At 43.6% G+C, this 15,734-nt stretch overlaps 1 protein-coding gene across 3 annotated transcripts in view; it reads left to right on the forward strand.

Moving 5' to 3' along the window:
* CSNK1G2 (casein kinase 1 gamma 2) overlaps positions 1-11,860 on the forward strand; it is a 137,336-nt gene extending 125,476 nt beyond the window's left edge. For 2 of the 3 annotated variants that reach the window (XM_087702869.1, XM_087702877.1), the window contains exons 11-13: positions 2,097-2,201; positions 5,949-6,055; positions 8,538-11,860. In XM_087702869.1, coding sequence (XP_087558995.1) covers positions 2,097-2,201; positions 5,949-6,055; positions 8,538-8,592 — 267 coding nt within the window. In that variant the 3' untranslated portion in view covers positions 8,593-11,860. The remainder of the gene's footprint in view (positions 1-2,096; positions 2,202-5,948; positions 6,056-8,537) is intronic. The other variant, XM_087702885.1, reaches the window with a different exon arrangement.
* The last annotated feature ends 3,874 nt before the right edge of the window (positions 11,861-15,734 follow it).

Here is a 15,734-nt window from a genome sequence, read left to right on the forward strand (position 1 = left end):
ACGGCAGTATAGTAGAAGCCATTTTAAGGCACAACAGACTGTATCTTAACAGAACACACACACCCCAAGGGGTGTTAAGTGTATCTTACCTCCACAGTATTTGTTTCCAGGGAGTAAGTCATCTTTGTACCAAGTTTGGTTGAAATTCTTGAAGCATTCCAGAGTTATGCTGGAACATACACACACACAGCCATTTATATATAGAGAGAGATTTTTATTTATTAAATTTATTGGCTGCCAATCTTACAACAGGGCAACTCTGGACAGCACGCAATATTAAAAGGGTAACATTATACAAAACCTATACACAATACAAACAATATAACAATAAAAATATAAATACTCAACCCTAATTAAAAGAAGGGGAGGGTGTAGGATGAGCAAATGGGGATGTTGGGATCTGTTGTTAATTTATCAACTGCCCCCAATATGAAGCCCCAACCATTCTCACTGGAGAATGTGATTTGTGACACAGACTGAGGGGAGGGAAGAAACGGGGGCAAAGTTCAGCCGCAATTTAAATGAGGTCAGATCTCACTGCAATGGGGTATTGCCAAAGTGGTGTTTCTAATAAATGACTGGATTTCTTTTGAAACTTGGCTCGAGGCTCATGATTAGGGCATCTTTCGGAAACCTGATAGGCAGGTCTTTAAACTCTTACAGAAGACCTGGAGGATTGAAGGCCACCTCACTCTCCATCCTTAACAACTTTTAACCCTGGAGGACTTCAACTCCCAGAATTCCCCAGCCTGCTGGCTGTTGGACCTGGAGACTCCAGATTGCCTCTGGTCTGGGGGTCTGCATACCTTCCAATCCCAGGTAGAGGACAGCAGTGTTAGAGCAGCAGGTCTCGGTTGCCTCTTTGTAGGCACTGCAGATCCATCACATTGGCTTTCATGGTGAACAATATGCTAAGCTAAGGTGATCCTTGACCTGACCCAGCAGGTAGGTTCTTAGGCTGTTTTGTCCTGAAAGAAGTGGTTTCTTCTTTTAGAACAGAAATCTTAAGAACAAATATCTTCAAAAAAACCAACAACATGAGGATTTGGGATAAGGAGGTTTAACAAGACTATTTCCCATACTGTTTATCCCTCCCTGTGTCTGCCTCATGAGGGAAGCATAGGTGACAGTGGTGTCGATCCTGATAGGAACACTCTGGATTTTCAAAGGGTGTGTTGCTGCATTGTGCACTGCTGCCACACTGAAGAAATCCCACACACACATACACACACTTGGGTAGCAATTGACATACCATATTTTTCGGAGTATAAGACGCACCTTCCCCCCCCCAAAAAAGAGGGTGAAAATCTGGGTGCGTCTTATACACTGAATGTAGCATTTTTGGCCTCCTGAAACTCCGCCCCCTTCACAAAAATGGATGTGCAGAGGGTTTGGGAAGCCCACAAAGTGCTCCTGGAGGCTGGGGAGGGCAAAACTGAGTGAAAAATGGGCTGGTTTTTGCTTGTCGTCGTCCCCCCAGCCTCCAAGAGCCCTTTGCAGGCCTCTCAAACTCTCTGCATGCCCCGTTTTTCACAAAAAATGAGGCGCGCAGAGGGTTTGGGAGGTCTGCAGAGTGCAAAAACTCTTCAAAACCTTGGTACGTCTCATTCCCTCGTAAAATACGGTAGGTTGTGCAAACGCAGCCCTTGTAAACGAAGTGTGGGAGGGAAGGAAGGAAGGATGGAAAATAGACGTGATGTTTTTGGACATTGAATATTTATGCACTGAGGAACCACAGATTTGAAGAACTCTGGGATATGTAGGCGAAGATGACCTACGTAACTGACAAACACAAAGAGATTCCGAAAGGCGCAGAGAAACACGGCCGGCACTCCCAAAATAGACCGGGCCCATTTCTCTACCTGGTAATGCTGATGCCATTTGAGGGGTGCTATATTGATTTGCATTCTAGCCTGTTTTCAAATTCTTTTTTGCTTTTGCATGTTGTTTCCCCCCCCTCCCTTTCTTCCACTGTGTCCCTCTTTCTTTGACCCTGACAATCCCCCATCTTTTCTGTCTCCCTAACAACCCCCCCCTCTTTTAAAAAAAATATTACTATGATTTTCCCCTTTGTTTCCTGCCTCCGTCATTCGCAGTCGCCCGAGGGGACGGAGTTATGGGATCCCCAGGCTGTCCAGCAGCCTGCTGAGGACATTCTAGGAGCCCCCTTGGCAGCCAGCAGGCTTGGGGGTTCCGTTCAGGTACATAAAGAGGGATGGGGTGGGTGGTGGGAGGTGGGGTGGGTGACCCACCTGCTGCTGCCGGACCCCAGCCATGCCGTGGAAGTCTTCTCAGCTTTCTCCCCCCCGTGACTCTCTGTATGTCCAGTCATTGTGGCATCGGTTTGCTTTTCAGTCCTGTTTTGACGGCACGTGGGCCATTTCAGAAATACTGAAATGCAGTTTGTCCTGCCTTGGAAATAGATAGTTTACCTTTCTCCTCGTCGCTCATTCTGCTTGGCTCCCCAAAATCGTGTGGGAAGAGTAAAAAAAATACAATTCTTTTCTTCCATAATGATGCTTGTTAAGGAATCAGGTGTGTTTGGCCTCAGGAGGTGAACTTTACAAAAAAATTAGGGAGGAGAAGGAAAGGGGTGGAGGGGGGAAAGGGAGGCTTAACCATTTGGAAGTTTAAATCGATAAACGTATTTGCCAGCTTAAGAAGAAAATGTTAAAACCATACTTGGTACGTCAAATTTCTACAAAAAGCCACTTGTAGAAATTTAAGAGAATCTACTAGCAAAATCTTGTGAATATAGATAGGAATAGAAACCATGCTTAAAGCTGAGGTGTGTTCCTTGTTTTTGCTGTGTGATTGTGTGTGTGTGTGTGCACGCATGTACCACTTCAACGCAAGAGTGGATTCCAGTTCAACCATAAGAGTATGTAGAAAAAAAAATGGTATAGACGTATATGTACAGTATGCATTCCATTCTGTTCTTCTGCTCTGCCTGTCATTGGTCCCTTAAGTCCATCTGCTTTTGGAGATGCAAAACTTCCTCACCAGGACAAAGAAAGAAACCCAAATTCCTGGATTTGCAGATGTTCATTGCTTTCTGTTGGGTTTCATTTGGGTTTGTCGAGCCAGAAATCTTCACAAAGGCCTGTGCTTTCTACAACCTGGAAATCTCATCTGGGTACTGAATTAAATATTGATTTTAATCTAATTTGCATCTTAATGTCCAAAGTTTGTTCATAGCAAGGTCTGATGTGTATTTTGTATCTCTTTGGTAAAGCTTTTTAGCAAACAGTACCAAACATTTACATTTTGGGGCAAGAGGGAAAAGAACAGTAGGCAACATGCTGGGTGCAGCTACCCTTCTTCATGTTTAGGTGCTCTGTAAACCTGCTTGCACGGCTGTTCTACCTTCACGAGGACTAGACACATTAAAATAATAATGATTATACAATAATAATAATTCTAAATTTATCGGAATTCAACATTCTGACACTAGAAAAAAACCACCCTACTTGGAACAGCTTATATCCTCCGGCGTTACCTTAACAGTTCCAATTATTATATTATTATTAGTATTAGTATTATTAATAATTATTATTAATTAATTGAAATTAATTAATTAATAATAGTATAATAAATAATAAAATAAATAATAAATAATAATAATCAATTAATAATTATTATTATTAAATAATTATTATTAAATTAAATAATAATTTGATTAATTATTAATTAAATAATAACGATTATTATTATTATTATTATTATTATTATTATTATTTAAAGATGACAGAATCAAAGTAGTTGATGTAAGACTAGTGACAATCGTTTACAATGGATGGATTTTAAATGGTGGGATTCTCGGATGGCCTGTCTTTGTATGATAGGAAGTTTAACTAATTCATATCTGTGCTGGATTTCTAGCTCTCATGGCCAAGTATGTTAGCTTTTGTCTTTTCTGTGTCTTTGTCTGTGGTTGCCTCTTCCATCTTCCCCCACCACCACCGGGCTCCTGTGTGCACTGCTTTCCCAACTGATGCGCATCTGTGACCAGCACCAACTGTTGCTTAATGCGAGAGTCTGTACCCTCAGAAGCAGAGGTGGGATTCTACTGGTTCAGGCGAACCGGTAGCTTCAACGATCAGTGCACGCTCACCGAACCGGTTGTTAAACCGGTAGGATCCCACCACTGCTCATAAGACAGGAACCGAAACCATACATTGAACTGGGTCGGCAACCCCAGTAATGGATGTTACTGGTACAGCTGCATTGGTACAGCTGTTAAGTAAAACCTTGTGTCAGCATTCCAAATATCATCCAGAATTAAATCAGAGTCCAAGGCTTAGCTTTCATCAAAGTTCCAATTTAATAAGAGAGACATGTTGGTACAATCTGTGGAAACCAGAATCTGAAAGCTTCCTGGGGTTCCCACTCAGTTGAAAGTTCATGATCTTGGCCCCACACCCAAAAGTCCATCACATGGTCCAATCTTCCTCTGCCACCCTGGCATTTCCACCCATCTAGTTCCAGTCAGGTGCAGAGACAAAGGATGACCTTGGGCTTCTAGAAAGGAATGTCTTATTTTGACAACAACACATTCTACAATTCTACTCCTTACTATTCCCCCTCCCAATTACCACACTAGTGAAATGGCATAGTAAATTGAGAGGGGGGGGAGGGGGAGAGGGAGAGACCAAAGATCCTAAAAGGAATATGACTGCAGGCCTGACACCTTGGTTTGAGCCAGAGAGGAAAGGAGCAATGTGTTCAGAAAAGAACTATTATTTCTGAATCTCCTGAATGTGAAATGACATTGTTCAGGAAAACCAGCTTTAGCCCACTTCAGCGTTTCCAAAATTAAGGATCTCTCTGCCCACTTGATAAAGATGCTGAACCTCCACACACACAAATGTGTTCCTTTACCATAAGCCGGGGGGGAGGGGGTCCAAGAAGATAGTCCTTGACTTATGACTGTAATTGAGCCTGGCAGTTATGGTTGTAAGTCAAGATGGTCGTAGAGTGGGTCATCACATGACCAGCCTGGTTTTACATCCCTTGGTTTACAGCAGTCATTAAGTGAACATCATGTTGCTAAGCAAACTTATGGTTCTCTATGGGGCAGGTTTTGCCAATAGCTGGAAGTAAACGCTGGTCTCCAAACAAAATGTTATAAGTCACAGTCACACAAACGTGTCAAGAGTTTTGGCAGTGTGATTATTATTATGAGATAAACCCAGGAGCAAAACAGAGCACACAGAGCTTTTAGACAATTAATAGTGGTTTATATATACATATATACAGACATACATATAGTAGATAAATCCCTTACCACTCAGCTACGGACACAAGGAGAGAAATGAGATACACAAGAGAAAAACGCCCTCTAATGGCCACCTAAATATATATATATATATATATACATGTATTGCTGAATCATCCTCATTGCATCAGCTTACAGTTTACTGCTTATAACCTTACATCAGCTGCCAGCTATTAAATCCTCAGTACCTAACAAAACGGCTGTACATTACCCAGCGTCCAAATGCAGTCTCATGACCATGGAGAGACGCTGGCCGTCATAACTTCAGAACTGGGTCAAAATTAGCTTTTGGGGGCCCGTCATAACTTCAAAGAGCCACTGAGCAACCAGCCGTAAGTCAAGAACTGCCTATATTATTTTCATTGGGAGGCAGGTTTCTGTTGGATGGAATTTCACATCGGAAGTTAGCCCCCTTTGCTGTGAAAGCTTGGCTGGATGTAAGCAGAGGCCTTTCTTCCTGCAGCCGCTTTCTGCAGGAACAGAAACAAGATTAAGAAGCGGAGCGAAGTTTTGATTTGTACCGTAGTAGCATGAGGCCAGCATGCCTGAGCCCTGCTTTGTCTCTCCCGTTCATTTCCCCTCTTTGTGATACTGCAAAGACCCTAAGCCACCTCTAGCTGAAGCCCTGCCCGATATTCTTGGCTCTTCTCACCTGCTTGCTCTCTTTTAGGTCATGAGTTCTACCAATGGGGAGTTGAACACGGATGACCCCACTGCCGGCCACTCAAACGCCCCCATCACCGCACCTGCCGAGGTTGAGGTGGCAGACGACACAAAGTGAGTAACTGGTTCTCACCTGTCCTAGTTTTGCTAGGAGCCTCTGTGGCTTGGATTAAACACTGTAAAACGGAAGTGTTGTGACCCACCAGGAGAGCTGGCAGTAGATTCAGACAGGGAGGAACCTGGGCCAGTCCGGGAGTCTGGGGAAGGCTCTGATGAGGGCTCTGTGTCGGAGGCAGAGAGGGGGCCAGAGCCATATGCCAGTTATCAGCTGCCTTCAGAGTCAGACATCAGTGAGGCAGACGAACAGCTGGAGCCTGTTCTTGAGTTGCCAGATGAAGGGAACAGCTAAAGAACAGGGGTCGACTTGGGAGTAAGGCCACAGTGGATGATGGCCCCGCCTGGAGGAAATAAAAGAGGAGTGAAGGGAGGGGAGTTTGCAGGAGACAAGTAGTTCGCTTGAGACTCCTTGCCACATGTTGCAGATAGTGGCCTGGCAGCTGTCCAAGCCATATAAGGTCTGTGACGGTAAATCCTCCCTTGAAAGACTTCGCTGGATGTGAATGAGCAGAATTCAGAGTCAGTTAATAAAAAGGGTTTTTTTTGTTGGGACAAAGAGTTGCTTCATGCTCTTGGGAAGCCTCGGTCAGAACAGAAAGTTGATGGAGGGGAAGGTGTGTTAGGGCTGCCTTGGGATTATGGCAGCCAACTGGAAGCCATCATGGCTCTAAAACAGGAACTTGGGAACTTCAAGACTTGTGGACTTCAACTCTCAGAATTCCCCAGCCAGCCATTCTGGGAGTTGAAGCCCACAAGTCTTAAAGTTCCTAAGTTTGGGCACCCCTGCTCTAAAATAACCAACGTAGGAGGTCCATGAGCCAAAAACATGGTGAAGTTTTGAAACTTACACAAATGTCCTGCTCCATCTAACCCAGTGGTTCTCAACCTTCCCAATGCCACGGCCCTTTAATACAGTTCCTCATGTTGTGGTGACCCCCAACCATAAAATTGGTGTCTCGGTTCCTAAGACCATCGAAAATATGTGTTTTCCGATGGTCTTAGACCCCTGTGAAAGGGCCATTCGACCCCAAAAGGGGTCCCAACCCAGGTTGAGAACCACTAATCTAACCAGCCTCACCTCTTGTCTGCCAGCAGAGAGCAGCTTTTCCATCACTTACTACCTGAAATATTTTGACCTAAAATTGCTCAGGAAGCCACATTCTCAGTTATCTGTCAAAAGGTTCACTTTCTCAATTATCTCAAGAGGGTCATAGGCTGCCTTTTAATGAATGTTGACTGATAACTTGGTTGCAAACTAAGTTAATTGCCCCTCTCAATTAGCTCACAAGATGTTGGCTTGGACCCCAGTCTGATTTGGGGCCGATTTCTCCTGGTCAACTACCGTATTTTTCAGACTATAAGATGCACCAAGATTTCGAAGAGATAAGTAAGGGGAAAAAAAGGTTTTGCCTTCCCTCAGCCCCCAGCAGCCCTCTGCAGACTTCAGCAGGGCTGGGGCAAGGTAAAAAAGCCCCCGTTTTTGCCTTGCCCCATCCCTGCTGAAGCCTGCAGAGTGCTGCTGGGGGCTGAGGGAAGGCAAAAAAGCCTCGGCATTTGCGAAAAACGGCCCATTTTTCCCAATGGATGCGGGGGAGGGGCTTTGGGGGGCCAAAAATGGCTGTATTTGGTGTATAAGACGCACCAACATTTCCACGCTCTTTTTTGGGGGGGGTGCGTCTTATGCTCCAAAAAATACGGTAAGCCTTTTGTTCTGTGATCTGCTGACTTGAGGGTTATCAGGACTTCTTATGTCTGATAAGAGCCGAAGCCCATGAAAAATATATCTTCTCTGGCTGTCTCTATACCTTGGATTTTCTGTCTCCGTATACCTGTAATGTCAGGGAGACAGTGTAGCCTAGTGATTAAGGCACCAAGCTAGAAACCAGGAAGTCTGTGAGTTCTAGTGCCCCCTTACACATGAAAACCGGCTGGTGACTTTGGGTCAATTACCAGGAGACTGTGAGTTCTAGTCCTATCTTAGGTATGAAAGCCAGCTGGGCGACTTCGGGCTGCCACTCACTCTGCTTCATTGTAACCCACCTCACAGGGTTGTTGTGTGTGGTAAATAGGAGGAAGGAATATTAGATACATTCGCTGCCTTATAAAGTATAATGAGCTGTGGTGGCACCGCGATTAGAGTGCAGTACTGCAGGCTGCTTTTGCTGACTGCTGGCTCCCTGCAGTTTGGCAGATCGAATCTCAGCAGGCTCAAGGTTGACTCATCCTTCCATCCATCTGAGGTGGGTAAAATGAGGACCCAGATCGTTGGGGCCAATAGGCTGATTCTATAAACCGCTTAGAGAGGTCTACAAAGCACTGTGAATCGGTATATTAAGTCTAAGTGCTATTGCTATAAAAGTGTTATAAAAATCCAATAAATAATCATTTTCAACTTAACACTTGACAAACTGAAAATGTCACCTCCTTTCATTTAAATAATAATGCAACCTAATATAACGTGGCTATCCTTTCTCCCCAGGTGCTGCTGTTTCTTTAAGAGGAGGAAGAGGAAAACTATCCAGCGCCACAAGTGAAATATTCCTGTTGGTCGAAGCCAGGATCCTACTGGGACTGCGTTTCCCCCACCCTCCTTTGACTTCCTGGCTGAGGATAATGGATCTTGATGGAATAGGAGGGGGCACTGTTTCCCCCCCACCTGCTCTCCCACTCCAGTTTTATTGGTGGGTAGGGACACAGGCGGCTTTGACTGTCCTAGCAGGGACACGGGGGTAGGGGCTCCCCCCATCCATTTTTCCCCCCTTTCCCCTTCTTCCCAGGAGATACAAAGGAAGGGGTGGGCAGAAAAAGCACGTTGGACTTCTTGCTCAAGTATCCTCCTCCTCTTCCTCCTGGTCCACAGAGAGAGAGAGAGAGAGAGAAAACAGCATTAATATTTATGCAGCAGTTTTTCTTCCCTTCCATTTGTCATGTTTATTTGTCCTCCGCCCCCCCTTTGGAGCTCCTCAAAATAGCTTTTGGAACAAAAAAAAACCAGAAACAGAAAATGGGAATCAATTCTACTTGTTTACCTTTAGAAGAAGCAAAGTGATGATTCTGAGAACAGCCCTGCACGTATTTCTTCTTCTTCTTCTGTTGTTTGCTTCCGTCTCTCTTAAGTTAATTTAAAAATGGCGGTTTTTTGGCCTTCATGCCGCAGCATCTCCCCCACCCCTTACGCCTTTCCTGTCGTGGCGATGCAAATTGTTTTGCTTATTTTTTTTTCTGCTTTGAGTTTTAAGGATGTCCCCCACCCCAATGTCTCCCTGGTTTCTTTTTGTTTTTTCCCCCGGTTTATTTTTCCCAGCCCTGCCAAATTACTCTTGGGTGACATCCTTTAGGGAAGCTTTGTCCCCCCCCCCCCCGGTACCCCAAAATAACACGAGAGGTAAAAATAAATGTATCGTGCAGGGGGAGAGAGGGAGGGAGGCTGGGGAATGATTTACACACTTCCTCATTTCTCAGTGCACTTTTTTTTGTAGCAATACCAGCAACATCTGTGTCTTGAAAACGATCCAATTTTAGATTTTTTTTAAATTAAAAAAAATGTTAATTAAGTTCTACCCACTCCCAGGTGGGAGAGAATTAAGGGCAAAAGTCTTGGATCTCAGGAACGGCAGCCTGCCAAACATATAAACCCCAAAGCCAACATCCATTGTTAAGAGAACCATGGAGACGAAGGGGACCTTTTCATGACCAAAGTGAAACCTACATGGACAGGGTCACTAGGTGAGACCGTTCCATATGGTGGCCCTCGCAGCACCTGGGTACTTCCAATTTCATTTGAAATTAAATAGCTGGCCGCAAACTCCTATTTGAGTGGAGAGAAGGAGGCCCACTGATGAAGCGTTGTGCAAGGACAATCCACTCTTCTTGTTTTGGTCTGTTTTTTCTCAAAAAAACCAACAGCCGCCTGCATTCCCAGCTTCCCAGTTGAGTGATGGCTTGGAATCGGCTCCTGCAGAACCACCGATAGGACTGTTATTAGTACGAAAAGGAGCAAAAGGCTGTTACGAAAACCATCCAAGCCAAGCCAAAATCTACCTTGCCAAGGAAGGGAGATGGCTTTAGAAGAAGGCCCGTGTCTGGCTTTCATGCTTTTATATCCCTTCGTACCCCATCACTAGCTTACATGTCTACCCCAGCCTTAGACTAAGTTGTGCCTGGGGACACTGCGGCCCATCTGCCTGGATTGAACGTATACACGCTTCTCCCTTCCAGTTGACCCAAGTCAAAACAAAACAGCTGGTCTGCGGCCATCAAAGCTACACCTGTCCGAGCTGCTTCAGCATTGTGACAATAGCAGTTACTACTTTAGATATATTTTTGTACCAAGGGATAAGACAATTGGCCCTGCGTTGCTCCGAAATATTTGTCTTTCACTCCGTGTGGTAAATTACGTGGCACTTGGAATGTCGGGATGTGGCCTGCTGGGGAAATGGTGGCAGGGTTAGTACGGGGGTTGGGGATGGGGGAATAGATACTTTTGGTCTCTGCTAAACTAAAGAGCACTCTTGGGTGGGTGGGTTACTGCTACAGACCAAAGGAGTGCAACTTTTAAAATTCGCCACACACCTCATTGTTAGTGCTAAATCATATCTATTGAACTTCATTCACCCCCTCCTAATTATGAGGGTTACTGCCTCCTCACCTTATAGCCTTGAAGTTGTTCACTTTCTAGAACTAGATTTAAACCTTTCCCCCCCCTCCCCTCCCAATGTGGGTTTTAAGATTTGAACCCCCTCCTTTCGGGGTTGCGTAATCGATGGCAATCCTGCCGATGACTCTGAAGGGAATGGAGTGGGTGCGGATCCTCCCAGCCCAACCGTTTAATTCAAAAGCTGGCACTTAATTCTTTGTGCTTTTTTTCAAGGTGGATATGAATTTCTTTGCCCTATTTTGAATGAATGTTTTTGTGGCCATTTGAAATAAGATTTAAAAAAAAAAAGAAAAAAAAAAGGAAAGCAGGGACTAAAACTCAGAACATGATCTCACTTTATTGATCTTAGTTTATAAACTTTGTTAACAGCAGTGCCTCTGCCATGCTAGAATCACAAGGATTACAGGAGGTCCTAGGGAAAATTCTTGATTTGGGCAACTTCCATTAAAATAGGATTGCTTAGATATGTGCAGTGTTTGAGTTTGTTTCCCAAACAATGCAAAGAGAAAAACAGAATACAGCCTTAAGCATTGTGCTGGAAAAAAAAAATTATATAGTTCCAATCCCAGGAAGGTGTAAAAGAAATTTTAAAAAAATTAAAATGTTTATGTAAAGAGTGCATGAGTGTGCTTGGACTACCAGTTGCAATGTGGATTATTCTTTTTTTTTTCTTTTTTCTTATTTTTTTTTTTAATGTGACAAAAAAGTTTTAAGGGACAACTCAAATGACAGAAAGCAAAAATCAATGAGGGTTGTAGTTGGCCTTCCGAGCTCTGGTCTTATTATCAGGTGTATGTTTCGGCCCATGTCTGATTTGCATCAAAATGAATTTTGCAGACTTAATTGTGTGGTTGTTTTGTTTTTTTAATTATGTAACAAAAGAAAAAGGTAATTTCAAGTCTGAATAGAAATGAGATTTGTACTGGTGTAGCTCCGAAGCAGAAGAGAGATTGTGGCATTGCAAATTTAGTTACTGCTTTAAAAAAAAAAGTGTACACAAGTTATGGTGTATAAGTTTCTCTTGAAGCTTCTTTGAAGCCATAGAAGTTAGGGCTTTTTAAAAAAAAATAATAAAAACAGGAAAAAAAATCTGAAAAACTTGAAAAAATTTAAAAAAACCTTAAAAAATAAATTCTGTAAAAATGTTTCCTTGTGTTTTGGTTTAAAAGTAGAGATGTTTTGTCTTGAAGAGTGATTTTCGGTGACTTTTTGGGGAAAAGTAAACAGTGCTGTTCAGATAGTCCTCAAGTTACGACCATAATGGAGCCTGCCAGTGTCATAAAGCAGGTTTATCTTGCTATTGAACCAATGTTATGAACTATTTTGTGGTGGTCCTTAATGAATGTGGCAGTCTTTAAGAGAACCCCTAGAATGCTGCAAACGAGTGTAAATATGGGCTAAGTTGCCAAGTGCCTGAAGTGCAGTCACATGACCAGGAGGTAGAAATGACCATTTGAATTTTATATCCAGGTCATAAATCTCTCCCCCACCCACCCAATGTAAGTAAGTACATGGTAACTTCCAATAATTGCTATGTAACTGAAAGTCAAGGACTCCCAGTAGTGGTGCAGAGAGAAAGCATCTATTCTCTAGAACAATCTTTTTCAACCTGGGTGCCTTTAACATGGAAGGACTCCAAATCCCAGAATTCTACACCAAACTTAAAAGGTGCTGAAGTTGAAAAACAATGCGTTCCATTTTTTAAAGTGTCATCCCAGAAGCCTGAGCATAAGATGAGCATCCTCTTCTTTTTCCCCTAATCCCCCAGCATTTTTTTTTTAAAAAGATTCAGTTTCTCTCTATTCACTAGCCACAAATGTGCAATCCATCAACTCAACTGTGGTATGTAACATCCAGTTTGGACTCCTCCAAATGTTCCACCCTAAACTCAGCTGAATTGTGAATGTTCACCTAAACCCTGAATTGTGCTGTTCTCCTGCTATACGCAAGCAAATAAGCCATCTTATCCCGCAACTGTATGATGACAACCTCATTTTGGCTTAGTGCACCATGTTGTTCCAGAACATACTAGCAGAGGTGATTCATCCTTCTGATCGGAGGCTTGTTCACACATTTCATGGCTTTTCTGGAATGAAACTGCATGGTCATCGGAAGCAGTTGCCAGTTGTTTCTGCTCCAACGCTCTTGCTATTCTTTGGCAAGGGTATTGTCAAAGACCTCTTACGTGCCAAAAGATGCATCTCTCCCTTACCAACATTCCTTGTCAAAAATGAGCATCCTGAATTCAGACTGGGGGGTGTGTGGTGTGGAACCCAGTAACTGCCTAAAAAGTGATTTCCTACCTACAGTAACTTACAAACTCAAGAAAATGTGGGCATCAAAACAAACTGATGGTTGAACTTCACAGAAGTCGATAAGCAGGTGTCTGAATTCCAACCTACTGATCCAAAAATAGTTTCAAGAAGAGAAGCAGCTGTTACATTCACTGTCTGATTCTTGGTCCATCATGCTGATAACTGTCAACAACTGCCACAGCTTTTTTCTGTTGCAGATGGTCTAGGCTGGGGGTCTCCAACCTTGGCAACTTTTAAGACTGGACTTCAACTCCCAGAATTCCTCAGCCAGCAAAGGCCTGGGAGTTGAAGTCCACAAGTCATCAAAGCAGGGCTCTCCAGCACACAAACCATATTAAATTTGCAACTTAGACTTGGCTGTGGGTACTACTTCTCTCATGTCACACACACACACACACAAATGCTTAAAGACAACTTTGCTGCCTTTATTCACTTGCTATTTACAAACAGAAAGGAAGGAGGTGGTGAAACGCTGAATAATACAGTTTCTGATACAGTTATTGTTATAGCATCGCATGAGCAATCATTGACACTATTGGATGTTTGCTCTTGGCAACACCAAGATTCATTTGCAAATGCTAGAATTTGCGTCACACTCCAAGAACTTCAACTGAACTTCCCTTTCAGTTGGTGACATTTTAATAAAAACCAGATTTTATACAACAATCAGAGACCTACACACACCCAATCACACACACCCAACAATCAGAGACCTACACAACAGTCACTCGAGCCCTTGTGATCTCTAGACTGGAATACTGCAATGGGCTCTACATGGGGTTGCCCCTGAAGTGCATCCGGCGACTACAGCTAGTCCAAAATGCAGCCGCGCGAGTGATAGTGGGCGCACCTCGGTTCGCCCACGTTACACCTGTCCTCCGCGAGCTGCACTGGCTGCCTGTTGGTCTCCGGGTGCGCTTCAGGATAATGATGACCATCTTTAAAGCACTCCATGGTAGTGGATCTAGGTACTTGAGAGACCGCCTTCTGCCGATTACCTCCCTAAATCGACCAATCAGATCGCACAGACTGGGCCTCCTCCGAATTCCATCTGCCAGTCAATGTCGACTGGCGACCACACGGAGGAGAGCCTTTTCTGTTGCTGCCCCGACCCTATGGAACGAGCTCCCCATGGAGATCCGCACCCTCACCACGACCCAGACCTTCCGCGCAGCCCTCAAGATCTGGCTCTCCCAGCAGGCCTGGGGATAGGCTTCCAATTACCCGCCCGAGTGTTTGATTGCTGAATGAAAGCTGTGTTTTATTATTCTTCTTTTGTTCACAAAGTGTTTGTTTTGACCTTGCACTTCCCCTCCCCTGTGGTTGTAAGCCGCCCTGAGTCCCCTCAGGGAAAAGGGCGGCATATAAATCCCAATAAACCTATAAACCTATAAACCCAAAAGGGATTTCAAAGGATGACTGAAATGCTTTCAGCCATCCAACCTAAAGTAGCCTGCCGTCAGTTACAAACTACCTTTAAACTATTTTTAAGTAGGCGTTTTTAGAAACCTATTCAATGATTATTTTTCGTCTACAGAAAAACAGATTAGCGCATCGCTGAGAAAAGAGTTCTCTGAAAAATGAAAGGTGGTGGAGGAGGAGAAGATGTGGGGATGTTGAGAATCCCCGTAGGAAAGCAAGCTATAAAATGAACTATGAACTAATGTGTGGATATTGGATATTGAATAAGCCTCTTGATAAAAATCATGGATGTGCATATTTTCTCTACTGTCTGCTGATGGGAGAGCTAGTAACAGGAGAATGGTTCCATTCTATATACTGGCCGGAATAGAAATGTACACACATTATACAGTGATTAACAATATACAAGGGAGATTCAAAAACAGACTTGTGTGACATAAGGCTCAGGGACCTCTGTGGAATAATATGTATTTCCAGACAAGTAGTTTCAAAGGTAAACGCACCTACTGACCGTGGCAAACCAAAAGGGGGAAAAAAAATCCAGGGCAACCCTTTTTTCCTGATTAAAGATTCTGTCCCGATTGAAGACTTTTTGTGGTCAAATACTCTGTTAGAATCAAAGGAAGATGGACTCAACTTTGGTGAAACCAAACTAGGTCTTAATGCCATCAGGATAAAGTCAAGGGGTCATATTTGAAAGCAGGCTTCCCAAAGTAATGGCCAGATTGCTGGCTGGAGAATGATGGAAGTTGCAGTCCAGCACCTCAAGAAGACACCAGCAAGTCAGTGAATTTCCACTGAGAAACAAAATGTACCACATCACATCTGATTATCGTAGGGGAACTGCAGAGATACTGTGTAGGAGGAACTAATTCTCAGAGAATTGAACTGCTTTCTTGCTTTATTTATTACTTACTCTGGAGAAGGGCGTGTGTACGATGAGGATGTGGAGAATCACACCAAATCCTTGACCCAAAACAATTGTGGATGTGGACAATTTTGCAGTAACAATAGATAAATGAATCTCTAGATCATCACAGTGGGATTTAGTTTTACCCTCCCACCAGAATCAAAAGCTGACCTGGTACCCCACCCCATCGTATTTTTTAGATTGGAAGGGGGGGGGAATGCTTATCTGAATAGTGCCCTCAAATACTTTCTAGGATTGATTGCTTCATGTTGCAATTTTCCCAAAGCAACAAATGTGGGAAAGTAGCATCCAGAGCACACTGACAGCTGTGACTTACTAATGGAAAAAGGAACCAACCACTAGTGAATAAAG

The sequence above is a fragment of the Thamnophis sirtalis genome, unplaced genomic scaffold (assembly GCF_051295495.1).
Source record: "Thamnophis sirtalis isolate CommonGarterSnake01/CBP01778 unplaced genomic scaffold, rThaSir2_p1.2 scaffold_1, whole genome shotgun sequence".
Lineage (NCBI taxonomy): Eukaryota > Metazoa > Chordata > Lepidosauria > Squamata > Natricidae > Thamnophis > Thamnophis sirtalis.